The following is an 18813-nucleotide window of genomic DNA, read 5'->3' on the forward strand; positions in this document are numbered from 1 at the left end:
TGATTCTTTTGCCTCGGCCTTCTGAGTAGCTGGGATTACAGGCATGCGCCACCACACCTGGCTAATTTTGTATTTTCAGTAGAGACAGGGTTTCATCATGTTGTCCAGGCTGGTCTCGAATTCCAGACATTGTGGCCCACCCACCTCAGCCTCCCAAAGTTCTGGGATTATACGTGTGAGCCACCTTGCCTAGCAAATATCCCTTTCTACTAATCCTATAATCTGTCACTTTTGGGTCTGTTTCTGTTTATTGATTTTTCTCATTATAGGTCATATTTTCTTGCCTCTTTGCGTGTCTGGTAGTTTTATATTGGTTGCCGACTTTGTGAATTTTACCTTTTTGGGTGCTGGATATTTTTGTATTTATGTAAATATTCTTGAGCTTTATTCTGGGATACAGACAAGTTACTTGGGAGTAGTTTGGTCTTCTCGAGCTCTTGTGAAGCTTTGTTATGTGGATTCAGAGCAGCCTTTAGTCTGCAGCTAATTTTGCACTACAAGTGGAATAATACCTTTCTGAGTACTGTAATCCAAAGCCCCATGTGTTATGAAGATTTCCGCTCTGGTGGAAACCAACTATTCTTACCGCATATGAGCTGTGAGAATTGTTCCATCTGCTCCTTTTAGATGGTTCTTTTTCCACCCCAGTAGTCTCCTCACATGCGTGCACTGATCATTGCTTTTGCCTCCCTGAACTCCCAGTTCTTTTTTTCTTATGGAGAACAAGAGTCTCTCTATATTGTTCAGGCAGGTCTCGAACTCCTGGGCTTAAGCTATCCTCCCACCTCTGCCTCCCTAGGAGCTGGGATTATAGGCATGAGCCACTGCACCTGGCTGAACTCCGCAGTTCCTTATCCTCAAGTCAGGGAGACTGCTAGGCTCTGTCTGCATTTCTCCTTTGCCCTGTGGTCTGGAAATTCTCTGATCTATAAGTTGAGGCAGTTGTAGGTCTCACCTTCTTTGTTTCCCCTTTCTAAGTAATCACAGTCCTTGCTACCTGAACACAGTCACATGTCCAATGTCTGAAAACCCTTGTTTCATATATTTTGTCCAGCGTTTTATTTATTTTAGGCAGGAAGGTATATTTGCTCTCTTTAACTCTTTTTTGGCTAGAACAGCATATTTTGTTTTTTGTTTTCTGGTTTTTTTGTTTTGTTTTGTTTTTTGTTTTTGAGACAGGGTCTTGCTGTGTCACCCCGGCTGGAGTACAGTGGTGTGATCTCAGCTCACTGCAACCTCCACCTCTCAGGTTCAAGCCATCCTCCCACCTCAGCCTCCCGAGCAGTTGGGACCACAGGTGCGTGCTACCACACCTGGCTAAATTTTGTATTTTTGGTAGAGACGGGGTTTCGCCATGTTGGCCAGGCTGGTCTCAAACTCCTGGCCTCAAGTGATCTGCCCTCCTGGGCCTCCCAAAGTGCTAGGAGTACAGGCATGAGCCACCATTCCTGGCCAGGACAGCATATTTTGGAAATTCACCTATGTTATATGTATCAGTAGTTAATGCCTTTCTATTCCTGAGTAGTATTTTATTTTATGGAAATACTACAATTTATATACAGGTTGAGTATCCCTTATCTGAAACGCTTGGGTCCAGAAGTATTGGATTTTTTTTAAATTTTGGAATACTTGTATTTGCACTTTACGGGTTGAACATCCCAAATCTGAAATATCCAAAATCCAAAATGCCCCAATGAGCCTGTATTCATCTGTTGATGGGCATTTGAGTTATTGCCAGTTTGAGGCTATTATGAGGGAATCTGCTGTACATGTGTTTGCATATGTTAAATATGTTTTCACTTGTCAGATTTTAAAAGATTTAACAGATTTTTAAAGTAAAACTTGTTTTAATGATATGCTTGTTTAGACTATTAGGGATTTAAAAATTATCCTAAGATCCATTCCAAGACTTGTGTTGACTTTATTGGATCATAATAGTAGTGTCCATCTGAACATATTTCAATTTTTTCAGCACCATCAATTTCGCTTCTAGCTGCTATCAGTATATCTTTCTGTAATACCTAGCTTCTAATTTCTCCTTATGTGAGATAGAAAGCAGGAGAATTGTGTTTATGAATTAATGAGTACCTTAGTGTGAGTTCTTGAGATGAATGGAATTTATGACTTGAGCCAACTGCTATTTTGTAGCTGTAAGACACATTTTTGCTTCTGATTTCTATGTACATACCCTATTTGTTGAACTTCAGATATCTCTTACAAGAATAGGAACACAATGGTATATTTGATAATTGTGATAGGTAAATACACAGGACATAGCTTCTAGATTGTAGCTTATTATAGTATTTAAAATTATTATCAACTTTGATCTTGCTGAATTTTCTGTGTTACGTTTTTCTTAATTTCTTGTTATATATTACTTAGAGTGGATTATAAATTGTCTTGTGGATTACTCTAGTCACAGAACTTTGGGGGAGGGTTCTACACAATACTTCCTAAAAAGAATAAATATATGTATACACAAATCCCTATATCACAGCTGCTGAGAGATACTATATAGAACTTTGATTGGTTTTAATACCATTCTTTTCTAGTTTCACATTGAGCATTGAGGAAATTTTGTTCTGGGCATTTCTTAGAAAAAAATAATAAGGCTATTCAGTTCTGTGGTTGTTATTCTACATATGTTGCAATGTCTTTATTAATAGTTAGCTTGATTCAGTCAGATGATATGAGAAGATTAGGTAGCTGCCACCTTATTTCTGCCAATACAGAAAGAGACAACACTTTTTTTTGATTATATACATTCCTAAGCATTCAGACATAATGGTAAGGAATGTATGGGCTAGGAAGGCAATATGTTTGACTTCTGAGTAAAGATTATTGGCAGGAAAAGAGGGGTAAAAAGAAAGGGAGAAGAGTATGACAGTTTTCAGACTTTTGCTCGGAAAGAATGTTTATTTAGGCAAATAGTGTGCTTCTGTCTAGGTTTTGACTTGCAGATTGACTTGGCAGGATACAAATTGATACCTTTTAAGGAAGATACCAGTTATACTAATCAGGAAATTTTAACCTCTTTCTCTAACAAAAGTGAGGAAGATGATCTTGATGATTAGATACATTTCACAATAATGATTCCATAGTAAAAGTATTATATGTCTGAGAAAAAGGAGAAGGATAATTATGGCTGGGTTAGTGACCTCCTTGCAGGGACATAGGAAATCATACATTTTAACTTGTTCATTATTATTTTATTTTATTTTATTTTATTATTATTTTTCGAGACAAGGTCTCACACTGTTGCCCAGGCTGGAGTGCAGTGGTGCAGTCACGGCTCACTATAGCCTCGACCTTCTGGGCACAAGCAGTCCTCCCACCTCAGCTTCTCAAGTAGCTGGGACTACAGGTTGGTGCCACCACACTTGGCTAATTAAAAAAAAATTTTTTTTTTTTTTTGAGACAGAGTTTCACTTTTGTTGCCCAGGCTGGAGTGCAGTGGCGCAATCTTGGCTCACTGCAACCTCTGCCTCCTGGGTTCAAGCGATTCTCCTGCCTCAACCTCCCGAGTATCTGGGATTACAGCCATGTACCCAGCTAATTTTTCATTTTTAGTAGAGATAGGGTTCCTCCATGTTGGTCAGGCTGGTCTCAATTACAGGTGTGAGCCTCTGTGCCCGGGCAATTTTTTTTTTTTTTTTTAGAGACAGGGTCTTGCTATGTTGCCTTGGCTGGCATTTTTCTTTTTCCTTAATTTTTAAAATTTATTGCCGGGCGCGGTGGCTCAAGCCTGTAATCCCAGCACTTTGGGAGGCCGAGGCGGGTGGATCACGAGGTCAAGAGATCGAGACCATCCTGGTCAACATGGTGAAACCGCGTCTCTACTAAAAGTACAAAAAATTAGCTGGGCATGGTGGCGCGTGCCTGTAATCCCAGCTACTCAGGAGGCTGAGGCAGGAGAATTGCCTAAACCCAGGAGGCGGAGGTTGCGGTGAGCCGAGATCGCGCCATTGCACTCCAGCGGGGAAAAGGAGTGAAACTCCGTCTCAAAAAAAAAAAAAAAAAAATTATTTATTTATTTTAGAGATAGTGTCTCACTACATTGCCCAGGCTGGACTCAAACCACTGGACTCAAGCAATCTTCCCACCTCGACCTCCCAAGGTGCTGAGATTATAGGCATAAGCCACTGCACCCGGTGAGCTTTTTTTTTTTTTTTTTTTTTTTTTTTCCTGAGATGAAGTCTCGCTTTGTGTGGTGCAATCTTGGCTGGAGTGCAGTGGTGCAATCTCGGCTTACTGCAACCTCTTCCTCCTGGGTTCAAGCAATTATCCTGCCTCAACCTCCTGAGTAGCTGGGATTACAGAGGCCTGCCACCACGCCCAGCTAATTTTTATGTTTTTAGTAGAGACAGGGTTTCACCATGTTGGCTAGGCTGGTCTCAAACTCTTGACCTCAGGTGATCCGCCTGTCTTGGCCTTCCAAAGTGCTGGTATTACAGGCAGGAACCCCCACGCCCGGCCACATTTTTCTTTTAAATAGCAGTTATCTTATTAAGATGTCTTATTAGGTAACTTCTGATAACTCTACAACTGAGCCCTTTTAAAAATGGAAATTTTTTTGGCTGGACACAGTGGCACACGCCTGTAATCCTCGCACTTTGGGAGGCTGAGGCAGGCAGATCACCTGAGGTCAGGAGTTTGAGACCAGCCTGACCAACATGGAGAAACCCTGACTCTACTAAACATACGAAATTAGCCCGGCATGGTGGCGCGTGCCTGTAATCCCAGCTACTTGGGAGGCTGATGCAGGAGAATCGCTTGAACCTAGGAGGCGGAGGTTCCCGTGAGCCAAGAATGTGCCATTGCACTCCAGCCTGAGTAACGAGCGAAACTCAGTCTCAAAAGAAAAAAAAAAAAAAGAAAAAGTTTTTTTTTCCTCAAATAGATGTGAACCAATTGCCATACAGGTTTTATTTTTATTTTTTATTTTTTAGTGTTTATTTACTTCAGTGTGAATTTTTGTTTTGCTGCTGAAATCTTAATGTGTTTGATAATGGGATGTTGCCTTAACCTTGCTAAGAATATATGTAACATACAGTATGTGCAAGTATTACCTTTTCAAAATCGCAGCCATTCTGAATTCTGAAACACATCTGACCCCCAAGCATTTTGAGTAAGGGATTGTGGAACTATATACATTGTTAGAATCCCACAACCCCTTCCTCAGATGTTCTGAAGTGGGGCCCAGAATCTGTTGGCCTAACCCGTACTGTAGGTGATATTTTTAATGCGGAAAGTTGGAAAATTGAGTCTTAGCTGAATTCCTCACTGTTTACCTTCTGGTTGACATAATTGCATCTTAGAAGTTAGTTTTCCGGCTTCTATCATCTCCCACTCCACTTCTTCAATTCAGCCTTCAGATTAAAAAGATCCATTTTGTCTTTTAAAAAGCTACCATCTTGAAGATGTAGAATTTGGGAGACTTGAGTTCTAATAGTGCTGCTCTGCCAACCAGTAGATATGCAGCCATGAGCATATCACTTAGCTTCTCTGTGCCTCAGTTTCCTCACCTGCAAACATGTCAAAGTAAGTTTCAGATTACGATGTGCTTAAATCACTCCATTACTCAAAGAACAGCAAGTATTTCTAAGTGTTTCTGAGAAAATGTTCATATTTTCTTTTTTCCTTTGGAAATTGATTGATTACATTGATTGAGTACATCGCGCTTCATTGGAATCCTGGAAAAATAGTTGTGGCCATTAGCATGGACTTAAAAAAATAAAACTAAACAGTTTATTTCTGAACAAGTAATACTTGCATCTTGTAAAAACGTGAAGTATGTATATCAGAAAGTATTTTCCGTCAACCATGACTCCTGGTTCCTCTTGTACCCAAGCGAGTCAAGGAATGCGCCACACTCTGAGATTGAATTATGAGTCCTTTATTATGCCGGCGACCAAGAGGTGGCTAATGCCCAAAATTCTCTCAGCCCCTAAGAAAGAGTTAGGTGGTCTTTTATACCCTAGTTTTGAAGGTGAGGGGGAACCTAGCTGAAGCAAATTTTTCACAAAAGCAGAGTAAGCAAAAAAGTTAAAAGATAAACCGATACATGAGAAATAAAACAGTGCCAGGTGAGAGGGGTAAAGCTGTCATGAAAGACACACAACTTATAGATAATGGGGGCTCTGGGCTCAATAGCACCTGCATTCCCAGGCTCTTCTGGTACCACTTAACTTGGCCCCTTATCAACAAATGCATTCCTGGAGGTGCCCAGTGTCAGCCTGCCCCAGCTACATACTATAGTTACATACTTAATGGTGGGAAAATAACTAAAATGAAGAAGCTAAGATGGAGTCTGTCTGGCTAAAGGAGCTAACATAAAGCCTGAACAGCTTTAGTCTGAGAAAGAGAGAGTTAGTTTTAGCTAGCAAAAAGCAGGTTATCACACTCTTCTCCAGTTTCCTGTCTGTCTTTTCAGAGATTAACTGTGCATTTATAAGAATATGAAACTTAAAACTTTTTTTAAAAGTATGCAGGATTCTGCTTTGGAGGAGCTGAAAGAAAGAAAAAGAAAAAAAAAAGTATGCAGGAAAAACAGGTTAATTGTAGAGAAAAAACAGAAAATGGTACAAGAGAGCTGGATTCCTCAGCACAGTTTAATTTATTTTTTGAGACACAGTCTTGCTCTGGCACCTGGGCTAGAATGCAGTGGGGCAATAATCATAGCTCAGTGTAGCCTCTACCTCCTTGGCTCAAGTGGTTCTCCTGCCTTAGTCTCCAAGGAGCTGAGCTGAGCTGAGACTACAGGCATGCATCACCACACCCAGCTACTTTTTCTTTTCTGTTATTTTCTTTTTTTTTTTGAGACAGAGTTTCACTCTTGTTGCCCAGGCCGGAGTGCAATGGCAGAATCTTGGCCCACTGCAACCTCTGCCTCCTAGGTTCAAGCAATTCACCTGCCTCAGCCTTCCAAAATGTTGGATTATAGGCATGAGCCACCACACCTGGCCTTTTTCTGTATTTTTTATAGAGATGAGGGTCTTGCTTTGTTTCCCAGGCTGGTCTCAAACTCCTAGTCTTAAGTGATCCTCCCACCTTGGCCTTCCAAAGTGTTGGAATTACAGGAATAAGTCTCTGTGCCTAGCCCCTCATCATGTATTAACTCCCTAGTATGAAAGAAAAGAAACAATTAGTTTTTAGAATGATGGGGGTAAATACCAGAATAAATAGCTAAAAGGGATGAAAGTGGTTGCTGTAGGTGGCCTGCCATGGCTAGGATATTGCTGTAGTACGTATTCTTGTACATATGTGTGTATAGTGTTTCAATAGAAATAACAATTAATTTAAAAAGGGAAGAAGCAGAAAATATAGATGATCAAATTGAAATAGGACTGGGCACGGTGGCTCATGCCTGTAATCCCAGCACTTTGGGAAGCCAAGGAGGGCGGATTGCCTGAGGTTAGGAGTTGGAGACCAGCCTGGCCAGCATGGTGAAACCCCGTCTCTACTAAAAAAAATACAAAAATTAGCCGGGTTTGGTGTCAGGCACCTGTAATCCCAGCTACTCAGGAAGCTGAGGCAGGAGAATTGTTTGAACCCAGGAGGTGGAGGTTGCAGTGAGCCGAAATTTCTCCATTGCACTTCCAGCCTGGGCCATAGAGTGAGACTCCATCTCAAAAAAGAAAAAAGAAAAGAAAAAGGAAAAAGAAACAATTGCCTAGTATTACACCTCCAGATATAACAACTAACATTTTCTTTCTTTTCTTTCTTTTTTTTTGAAAGAGTCTTGCCCAGTTGCCCAGGCTGGAGTGTAATTGTGCCATCTCAGCTCACTGAAAACTCCGCCTCCTGGGTTCAAGTGATTCTTGTGCCTCAGCCTCCTGAGTAGCTGGGATTATAGGCATGTGCCACCACACCCAGCTAAATTTTGTGTTTTTAATAGAGATACGGTTTCTAACTTCTGGACTCAAGTGATCCATCCATCTCAGCCTCCCAAATTGCTGGGATTATAGGCATGAGCTACTGCACTTGGCTTCTTCCATTTTTTCTATGCATTTTTTTGAACTTTTCAGAAAAATTGAAAGAATATTACAGGGAACACCTGTAATCTGCCACACAGATCCAACAATTGTTAGCATATTTGCCATATTTGTTCTGTGTATACTTAATGTGTGTGTACATGTATAGGATTTTTTTTTTTTTTCTTGCTTAATCACTTGAAAATGAGTTACAGATACGACAGTTCACCTTTAACTACAACTATTAGCTAACTACTACTAATACGCATCTTCTATGATAAGGACAGTGTTCTACGTAACCGCAACACCATTATCACATAATTTAAGAAATTAAAGGCCGGGTGCAGTGACTCACACCTGTAGTCCCATCACTTTGGGAGGCCAAGGCGGGTGGATTGCTTGAGGCCAGGAGTTTGAGACCAACATGGTGAAACCCTGTCTCTTCTAAAATTAGCCGGGCGTGATGATGCATGCCTATTGTAACCCCAGCTGCTTGGGAGGCTGTGGCACAAGAATCACTTGGATTCAGGAGGCAGAGTTTGCAGTGAGCTGAGATCATGTCACTGCACTCCAGCCTGTGTGATAGAGCAAGACCTTGTCTCAAAAAAAAAAAAAAAAAAAAACACGAATTTCCTAGTGTCATTTAATATTCAAGTCATATTTTGAGTTTCCTCAATTCACCCCAAAATGTCTTTTATAGTTGGGATTTTTTCTTATGCTCTTTGTTTTTTTTTGAACCAAGATCCAGCCAGTTTGTGCATTATTAGAACTGAATGAGAAGGAAATAAAAAAACAACAAAGAAACCGAAGTTTGTGCATTTGGTTGTTAGGTCTCTTTAGTCCTTTTTAATCTAGAACAGTCATCCACATTTTTTCCCATGGCATTGAATGACATTGGATTTTTGAAGAGACTAGGATAGTTTTCTAGAATGTCCACGAGCAAATCTTAAAACAACAAAAGTGACCAGGCATGGTGGCTCACACCTGTAATTTCAGCCCTTTGGGAGGCTGAGATGGGCAGATTGCTTGAGCTCAGGAGTTCGAGATCAGCCTGGGCAGCATGGCAAAACCTCACATCTACAAAACATGCAAAAATTACCACGTCTGACTACTTAGGAGGCTGAGGTGAGAGGATTGCTTGAGCCCAGGAGTTGGAGGTTGCAGTAAGCTGTGATCACACCACTGTGCTCCAGCCCGGATGACAGAGTAAGACCTTTTGAAACTTTTGTTTTTCACTTTTTATTACTGATGTTTTGTTGGGTCCATAGTTTCAGTCCTGGGTTTAAGTGTCTCCATAATTGGACCTTAATATGCTTTTCAGATTTCTCCCAGTACTTTCCAGTACCAGCTTTTTTCATTCCTTCAACTATTCCCCTTGGTGTCCAGTCATCCTCTCTACTTTTTCCAGCATTGGCCCAAAACAGTTAGCTCACTTTATTTCTCTTATCTGATTTTGTAATTTTTTTTTTGCCTTTTTCCACATGTTCTGGATTTTCTTTATTTGAAATTGAAATGGCTTCAGGTGTTTTATCTGTTTATTCAAGTCACAGAATTTTAGAATTTGTGGAGTACTGGAAATTTAGTAACACAGAAGGCCAGCCCTCAAGTCTTGACTATGTGACTGATAAGCTATAGGACTTGGTGAAGTCTCCTCTTTTTGAGACAGTTTCCTTATCTGTAAAATGAGAGGTTAGAGTTATACGTCATTGTCTACCCCATGATTACCAAAGGATAAGTATGGCAGAAAAATAATAGAGGGCCGGGTGACGTGGCTCATGCCTGTAATCCCAGCACTTTGGAAGTCACAGGTGGGCGCATCGTTTGAGATCAGGAGTTCGAGACCAGTCTGACCAACATGGTGAAACCCCATCTCTACTAAAAATACAAAAAAAAATTAGCTGGACATGATGACATATTCCTGTAGTCCCAGCTACTCGGGAGGCTGAGGTAGGAGAATCACTTGACCCCAGGAGGCGGAGGCTGCAGTGAGCTGAGATGGTACCTCTGCTCTCCAGCCTGGGTGACAGAGTGAGACTCCATCTCAAAAGAAAAAAGGAATAGAGGAGTTCAGAAGGAGACATACATTACTGTTGGCTGGTAGGTAGCATGGCTGTGATTAAATTTAAACTGAATGATTATGGAACCCAAATGAAATAACTTGTGTGAAAAGTTCTTAAAATAAGTGCTTTGGGTGAAAGAAGGGGGACTGTTTTGATATGCTGATGGCATAATTATTATAAAGAATGTCTCAGAACTTTAGTTTTCCTATTAGTACTGCTTGAAGCCTTCAAATTGATATGGCTCTCAATTGCTTTTCTAAGTGGAGATAATGGTGGATCTGATCACTTCTCTTTTGTTCTTGCAGCTCTATTACCAAGTCCTAAATTTTGGAATGATTGTCTCATCGGCACTAATGATCTGGAAGGGATTAATGGTAATAACTGGAAGTGAAAGTCCAATTGTAGTGGTGCTCAGGTAACAGTTTTTCTTTTCAAGGCATGGAATTTCATAGTATTACTTGGGAGAAAAATTGAGATACAGAATAACTGGCGTATCATCCCCTTAGAAACTGCTCTTTTCCAGAAAAGGGCCTGGAAGAAAATTAGTCACTACTTCTCAATTGTAAGAAATTCTCAGGCTGGGTGTGGTAGCTTATGTCTATAATCCCAGCACTTCAGGAGGCTGAGGCAGGTGGATCACTTGAGTTCCGGAATTTGAGACTAGCTTGGACAATGTGGTGAAACCCTGTCTTCACAAAAAATACAAAAATTAGTGGTGTGGTAGCATGGACCTGTAGTCTTAGCTACTCAGGAGGCTGAGGTGGGAGGATTGCCTGAGCCCTAGAGGTTGAGGCCTGCAGTGAGTTGTGATTGCACCACTGCACTCCAGCCTGGGCAAAAGAGCAAGACTCTGTCTCCAAAAAAAAAAAAGAAATTCTCACTTTGTTAGGCATTTCCATTCAGAACCCCAAAGGGTTCATGACCTTTCTACAAAAAGGTTACCATGTGAGGCTGAGGTTTGTTTCTGGCACATCCCTTAAGAACTTGTCTCATTGTACTTTATTTTCCTGAAATTCTTCTGTCTTTTTATATTCCTTACTTTGATACACCAGGCCTGCTATTTAGTTGTTAGTTCGTTAGATGTTATAGTACTTCCACAAATTAAGAATTTTTCTGCAGCAGGTTCTCAGTGTCAGTACAGAGCATCACTAATTATTTCCAAGTTTCCTGCTGACCTTTAAATATCACTTCTAAACTAGACTCCAGGAATTTTGAAGGCATTAATACCACTTGTTATGGTGACAGCCAGTACTGAATTTCTTTTCTCTACTCTGCTTCCTTCCTCATCTTTGCACTCATACTCTTAGTGAATATTTTTGATAGGCTCTTGCTCTGTTGCCCAGTTTAGCATGCAGTGGCATAGTCATAATTCACTGCAGCCTCCACCTACCGGTCTCAAGGGATCCTTCCATTTTAGTCTCCTTAGCAGCTGGGACTGCAGGGCTGCACCACCACGTCTGGTTAATTTTTTAATTTTTTTGTAGAGATGGTGTATTAGTACATTTTCATGTTGCTGATAAAGACATACCCAAGACTGGGCAGTTTACAAAAGAAAGAGGTTTAATGAACTTACAGTTCCACGTGACTGGGCAGGCCCCAAAACCATGGTGGAAGGTGAAAGGCACGTCTCACATGGGAGCAGAGAAGAGATGAGAGCTTGTGCAGGGAAACTCCCCTTTTTAGAACCATCAGATTTTGTGAGACTTATTCACTATCACAAGAACAGCACAGGAAAGATCCACCCCCATGATTCAATTACCTCCCACCGGGTCCCTCCCACACATCTGGGAATTCAAGGTGAGATTTAGGTGGGAACACAGCCAAACTATATCAGACAGGCTCTCGCTGTGTTGCCCAGGCTGGTCTTGAACTTCTGGGTTCAAGCAGTCCTGCCACTTTGGCCTCCCAATGTGCTAGGATTACAAGTGTGAGCCACCATGCCCAGCACGCTCAGTGATTTTTAAAACCTAATTCAGTAACTCATTTTTGGAGAATTGCCACTTGACTGTTTAGTTGAAACATTATAGGCTGGGCGTGGTGGCTCACGCCTGTAATCCCAGCCCTTGGGAGGACAAGGCGGGCAGATCACTTAAGGCCAGGAGTTCAAGACCAGCCTGGCCAACATGGTGAAATTCCGTCTCTACTAAAAATACAAAAATTAGCCGGGTGTGGTGGCAGGTGCCTGTAGTCCCAGCTAGTTGGTAGGCTGAGGTAGAAGAAGCCCTTGAACCTGGGAGGTGGAGGTAGCAGTGAGATCGCGCCATTGTACTCCATCCTGGGTGATGAGCGAAACTCCTCTCAAAAAAAAAAAAAAAAGAAGAAACATTATAGTTCTGTCATATTTTGGGCTTAATTTTGTAAGCCCAAATCCTTTCTGGAGATAATGGAGTGCAGATTTAAAACAAATTGAATTATGCACATTATCTGGAATCTAAGTAATAATACTTAGATTACTCTTTTTTAACTAAGTTATTGAGATATGATTGACATACAAAAAGCTGTACTATATTTAATGTATACAACCTGATTAATTTGGAGGTAAGTATATTCCTCTGAAACCATCACCACAATCAAGTAAATGAATATATTAATCACTTTTGAAAGTTTCCTCCTTCTCTCTTCATTTTTTTGTGATAAGAACATTTAACCCAGGGCCTCCCTCCATCGCCTAAACTGGAGTGTGCCATCACAACTGGCTAATTTTTTATTTTTTTTACAAAGACTGAATCTTGAATTCCTCATCTCAAGTGATCCTCCCGCCTTAACCTCCCATGTGCTGGGATGACAGGCTTGAGCCACTGTGCCCAGCTCCCTGTTTCTTGTCTTTTATAAAAAGGCAGGGGAATGTGATGCATGTGCTGCTGCTGAACACTCATTTCTTTTATTCATTTATTCATTTCTTTTCTCTTTCTTTTTATTTTTTGAGAGAGTGCCTCACTCACTCTGTTGCCCAGGCTGTAGTACACCTAGCTATTTTTTTCTTTCTTTCTTTCTTTTTTTTTTTTTTTTTTTTGAGACGGAGTTTCGCTCTTGTTGCCCAGGCTGGAGTGCAATGGCGCTATCTTGGCTCACCGCAACCTCCGCCTCCTGGGTTCGAGTGATTTCCTGCATTAGCCTCCCAAGGAGCTGGGATTACAGGCATGCACCACCATGCCCAGCTAATTTTCGTATTTTTAGTTGAGACTGGGTTTCACCATGTTGGCCAGGCTGGTCTCGAACTCCTGATTTCAGTTGACCTGCCCACCTCGGCCTCCCAAAGTGCTGGGATTACAGGTGTGAGCGGCAGGCCGAGATTTTTTTAAAAGTTCCTTAGGTCATTCCAGTGTGCAGCATTGAGAACCACTGCCATTTCCGTTTAGAGGGAGGAAGGTCTTTTAACAAAAGTGTTTGGATTTTGTCCTTATTCCCGCATTGAATTTTTATTTCCTGTCTTTCTATTCTTATCTAAGCAGTTGCTATTGAAAACTGGAGCTTGAGTTCCTGAAAAATACTGATGGACTACTTCTTTGTAGAAAAAAAGGGTTTATAGGCCGGGCGCGGTGGCTCACGCTTGTAATCCCAGCACTTTGGGAGGCCGAGGCGGGTGGATCATGAGGTCAAGAGATCGAGACCATCCTGGTCAACATGGTGAAACCCCGTCTCTACTAAAAATACAAAACATTAGCTGGGCATGGTGGCGCATGCCTGTAGTCCCAGCTACTCGGGAGGCTGAGGCAGGAGAATTGCTTGAACCCAGGAGGCGGAGGTTGCGGTGAGCCTAGATCGCGCCATTGCACTCCAGCCTGGGTAACAAGAGCGAAACTCTGTCTCAAAAAAAAGAAAAAAAGGGTTTATAAATTAGTGCAAATATCTTAGGACCTTTTTAGGACTTGGCATAGGATGGAAGAAGTAAGACGTCAGAAGATACTCTGTAAAAGTTAGTCTCACTTATTACCATAAAATTAAATCTTTTCCTGGCTTCTGAAATTCTTAGGCAAAAATCTCTGCTTATTCCTTGGTTTTCTCTTTTTCTCTTTTTAAAATAAGTAAATTGATAATACGAGCATTATCTCTGTAGCTGACAGTTCTTTGACTTGATGAGCTGTTTTTCCTTTTAAATGAGTTGAACCTATAAGGTCATCTCGGCTGTTATCTTTATAAATGACAGAGGAAAATGATCCACTTCTTATTTGCATATTTGAATATGTTTAGTGTTTTTGGCTGTTATCTTTATAAATGGCAGAGGAAGATGATCCAGTTCTTATTTGCATATTTGAATATGTTTAGTGTTTTCAGATGAAGTGAGAATAAGGGCATTATTTTTAAAGTTCATTCTCTTTTATATTCTGTTTGTCATTTGAAATTTTAAAAGGTTAAGGAATTAGTAACACTGACCTTTTCAAGATTTAAGCTTCTTTGAATAGTAATGCTTGAATTGGAACTAGTTAGTGAAGGTTAATAATTTTTTTAAAAATCCTTTGGTGTAACTTTAGTTTCAGGAAACCATATTTTGAGAACAATACATATTTATGTTGATATAGTTATTAAGATATTGAGTATACTCCAAAAGTGGTATTTTAAAATTTTGTTGAATATCTAATTTTGAAAGTACATTTAATCTCATACTTTCTTTTTGCTAATGTATTTTTCTTTCTCTCCCAGTGGCAGCATGGAACCTGCATTTCATAGAGGAGATCTTCTCTTTCTAACAAACCGAGTTGAAGATCCCATAAGAGTGGGAGAAATTGTTGTTTTTAGGATAGAAGGAAGAGAAATTCCTATAGTTCACCGAGTCTTGAAGATTCATGAAAAGTATGTGCAAATATATCATCTTTCTTTCTAAGTACTTTTGTTTAAGTGTTTGTGGTATTTAGTTTCAATAGCCTAAAGATTGTGACAGAGTGAGGAACCTCTAGGCCCTTCATCCATTTCATTTTTATGAATGTTTGAAAATTTGATGAACATTTTGAAAATTGTAAATAATAATGTATTAGTTCATTTATTTCCCTGAAAGTTTTTCCAGAGGTTCTTCTTGGTTCCCTTTTACTTCCCAACCTGTCAGTGACTCTGTATATAATTCTAAAAAATATGACATAAAGAGCGACCCTAAATAGAATCTTCTGGTTGGGCATGGTGGCTCATGCCCGCAATCCTAGTACTTTGGGAGGCCAAAGTGAGAGGATGGCTTGAGCTCAGGAGTTGGAGATCAGCCTGGGCAACATGGTGAGACTCCATCTCTATTTAAAGAAAAAAAAAAAGAAAGAAAGTAAAGGATGGGCATGGTGGCTTACATATGTAATCCCAGCACTTTGGGAGTCTGAGGCAGGCAGAGCACCTGAGGTCAGGAGTTTGAGACCAGCCTGGCCAACATGGTGCAACCCTGTCTCTACTAACCTGCAAAAATTAGCCAGGTGTGGTGGCAGGCTCCTGTAATCCCAGCTACTCAGGGGACTGAGGCAGGAGAATCACTTGAACCCAGGAGGTGGAGGTTGCAGTGAGCTGAGATTGCACCACTGCACTCTAGGCTGCGCAACAGAGCCAGACTCAGTCTCAAAAAAAAAAAAAAAATTAGCTGGGCGTAGTGGCATGTGCCTGTTTGGTAGCTAATTGGGAGGCTGAGGTGGGAGGATTGTGTGATCCCAGGAGTTTGAGGCTGCAGTGAGCCATGTTTGTGCCACTGCATTCCAGCCTAGGCAACAGAGTGCAACCCTGTCTCAAAAAAGGAAAAAGAAAGAAATGAAAGAAGAAGGAGACACCCTAGAGGACACATAGATGGGAAGTGGGAAGTGAAAGAGTAGGCAGAGTAGGCATGATTTCGGTTCGTTTTTTTGTTTGTTTGTTTGTTTTTGCAATGTAGCTATCCTGGCGCACTGCAACCTTCACCTCCCAGGCTTGAGCGATTCTCCTCCCTCAGCCTCCTGAGTAGCTGGGATTACAGGCATGCGCCACCATGCCCAGCTAATTTTTGTATTTTCAGTAGAGACAGGGTTTCACCATGTTGCCCAGGCTGGTCTCGAGCCCATGGCCTCAAGTGATCCGCCCAACTTGGCCTTCTAAATTGCTGGGATCACAGGCATAAACCACTGCACCTGGCAGATTTTAGTTCTTGGATTTGTGGAAGCCTTCTGTAAATAGTATTTTTACCACCCTATAAAATAGTTTTTTTCCCCCACTTAAAGAAGAGGGACCTGTCAACTATTGCTTTTCGAAATACCTGTAAACATTCTAGAAGAATTCTTTCTTCATTGGTGAAATAAAGATATGACTGCTTTTTTAAAAAAATAAAATCCTATATTAGTATGTATGTGGAAATGCTGTAATTTAAAGTGACATTATATTATTGATTGGAAAGAAATAACTTTTAAGTTTTTAGAAATTTATTTTGGGGTCGGGAGCAGTGGCTCACACCTATAATCCCAGCAATTTGGGAGGCTGAGGTGGGCAGATCACCTGAGGTCAGGAATTCAAGACCAGCCGGGCCAACATGGTAAAACCTGTCTCTACTAAAAACATAAAAATTAGCCAGGCATGGTGGTGGGCACCTGTAATCCCAGCTATTCAGAAGGCTGAGGCAAGAGAATCACTTGAACCTGGGAGGCTGAGGTTGCAGTGAGCCAAGATTGTTCCACTGTATTCCAGCCTGGGTGACAGAGTGAGAATCCATCTCAAAAAAGAAAAAAGAAGAAATTTACTTTGGAATTATAGAGGTTTATTCGCACATACAGTGTTTTCCTGATTCTCAAAGTAGATTTGTGTTGTTTCATTCTCAGCAATGGCTGTTGTGAACAAAGCTGAACCAACTTTCCCCTGAATATATCAGAGAGAATCAAATTGATCCCAGACCTTGTTTAAGCTGGAGAAGTCATTTTTATTCATGATCCTTTGAAGTTGAGTGAGTTTGGCTGGGTATGGTGACTCAGGCCTATAATCCCAGCTCTTTGGGAGGTTAAGGCAGGTGGAGTGCTTGAGCTCAGGAGTTCTAGACCAGCCTGGGCATCTAGACCAGGTGGTGAAACCCTGTCTCTACAAAAAAAAAAAAAAAATAGTTGGGCACAGTGTAGTCCCAGCTACTCAGGAGGCTGAGGTAGGAGGATCACTTGAGCTCAGGAGGTTGAGGCTGCAGTGAGCCAAGATCATGCTACTTTACTCTATCCTGGGCAACAGAGTGAGACCCTATCTCAAAAACAAAAAAGAAAGAGAAAGAAATTGAATGAGTTATAGACTTCAGTTTAAAACTGTTTCTGTATTGTAAGAGCAATCAGGAAAAATAAAAATGAAAATAAAATAAAACTATTTCTGGGTAGATTCATAGATAATATATTAATTGGAAATTCCTTAAATTTTAAAAATAATTTTATACAGAATTCTGACATTTTAAGGTATATGGTACTTGTAATCTGGAATTACCATTTAGGTTTTTGTTTTTGTTTTTTTTTGAGACAGAGTCTCGGTCTGTCACCCAGGCTAGAGTGCAGTGGTACAATTTTGGCTCATTGCAACCTCCGCCTCCCGGGTTCAAGCAATTCTCCTGCCTCAGCCTCCTGAGTATCTGGGATTACAGGCACCCACCACCATGCCCGGCTAATTTTTGTATTTTTAGTAGAGGCAGGGTTTCACCATGTTGGCCAGGCTGGTCTTGAACTCCTGACCTCAAATGATTCACCCACCTCTGCCTCCCAAAGTGCTGGGATTACAGATGTGAACCACCTCACCCAGCCCCATTTGGTTTAATAGTGTTAACATTATTCTTAAATATGGGGCCAAATAATATTCAAAATGTATGTATTTAGCAAGTTCATCCTATAGGATGTGTATTAGTCTATTCTCATGCTGCTAATAAAGACATACCCAAGACTGGATAATTTATAAAGGAAAGAGGCTTAATGGACTCACAGTTCCACATGGCTGGGGCGGCCTCACAATCAGAAGGCAAAGAAGCAAAGTCATGTCTTACATGTCGGCAGGCAAGAGAGCATGTGCAGGGGAACTCCCATTTATAAAGCCATCAGATCTAATGAGACTTATTTACTATCATGAGAACAGCTTGGGAAAGACCTGTCCCCGTGACTCAGCTGCCTCCCACTGGGTCCCTCCCACGACACATGGGAATTACGGGAGCTACAGTTCGTGATGAGCTTTGGATAGGGACACAGCCAAACCATATCAGGAGGTATTATAATTTGATGATATACTCTGGCATGTGATTAAGTATTTGGAAAGAGAAATTTTACCATTGGGTGACTTAATCCTTAGCTTTGCTTTTCCCATACAGATGGATACATTATTCTGTACCCATTTAGCTTTTGGGGTCTTTTTTTTTTTTTTTGAGATGGAGTCTCAGTTTGTCACCCAGGCTGGAGTCCAGTGGCACAAACTCGGCTCACTGCAACCTCTGCCTCCTGGGTTCAAGCGATTCTCCTGCCTCAGCCTCCCAGGTAGCTAGGATTATAGGCGTGTGCCACCATACCCAGCTAATTTCTGTATTTTTAGTAGAGAAAGGGTTTCACCATGTTGGCCAGGCTGATCTCGAACTCCTGACCTTGTGATCCATCCGCCTTGGCCTCCCAGAGTGCTGAGATTACAGGTGTGAGCCACCATGCCCAGCTGGGGTTTTATTTTTTCTTTTCTTTTTTTGAGACGGAGTCTCGCTCTTGTTACCCAGGCTGGAGTGCAATGGCACGATCTCGGCTCACCGCAACCTCCGCCTCCTGGGTTCAGGCAATTTTCCTGCCTCAGCCTCCTGAGTAGCTGGGATTACAGGCACGCGCCACCATGCCCAGCTGATTTTTTGTATTTTTAGT

At 41.3% G+C, this 18813-nt stretch overlaps 1 protein-coding gene across 2 annotated transcripts in view; it reads left to right on the forward strand.

The window, feature by feature from the left end:
- Nucleotides 1-18813, forward strand: part of SEC11A (SEC11 homolog A, signal peptidase complex subunit) — a 46563-nt gene that overhangs the window by 13859 nt on the left and 13891 nt on the right. For both annotated transcript variants that reach the window (XM_032264792.1, XM_032264791.1), the window contains exons 2-3: nucleotides 10339-10448; nucleotides 14675-14824. In XM_032264792.1, coding sequence (XP_032120683.1) covers nucleotides 10339-10448; nucleotides 14675-14824 — 260 coding nt within the window. The remainder of the gene's footprint in view (nucleotides 1-10338; nucleotides 10449-14674; nucleotides 14825-18813) is intronic.

Source organism: Sapajus apella, unplaced genomic scaffold, assembly GCF_009761245.1.
Source record: "Sapajus apella isolate SASKATOON/1434 unplaced genomic scaffold, GSC_monkey_1.0 scaffold147, whole genome shotgun sequence".
Lineage (NCBI taxonomy): Eukaryota > Metazoa > Chordata > Mammalia > Primates > Cebidae > Sapajus > Sapajus apella.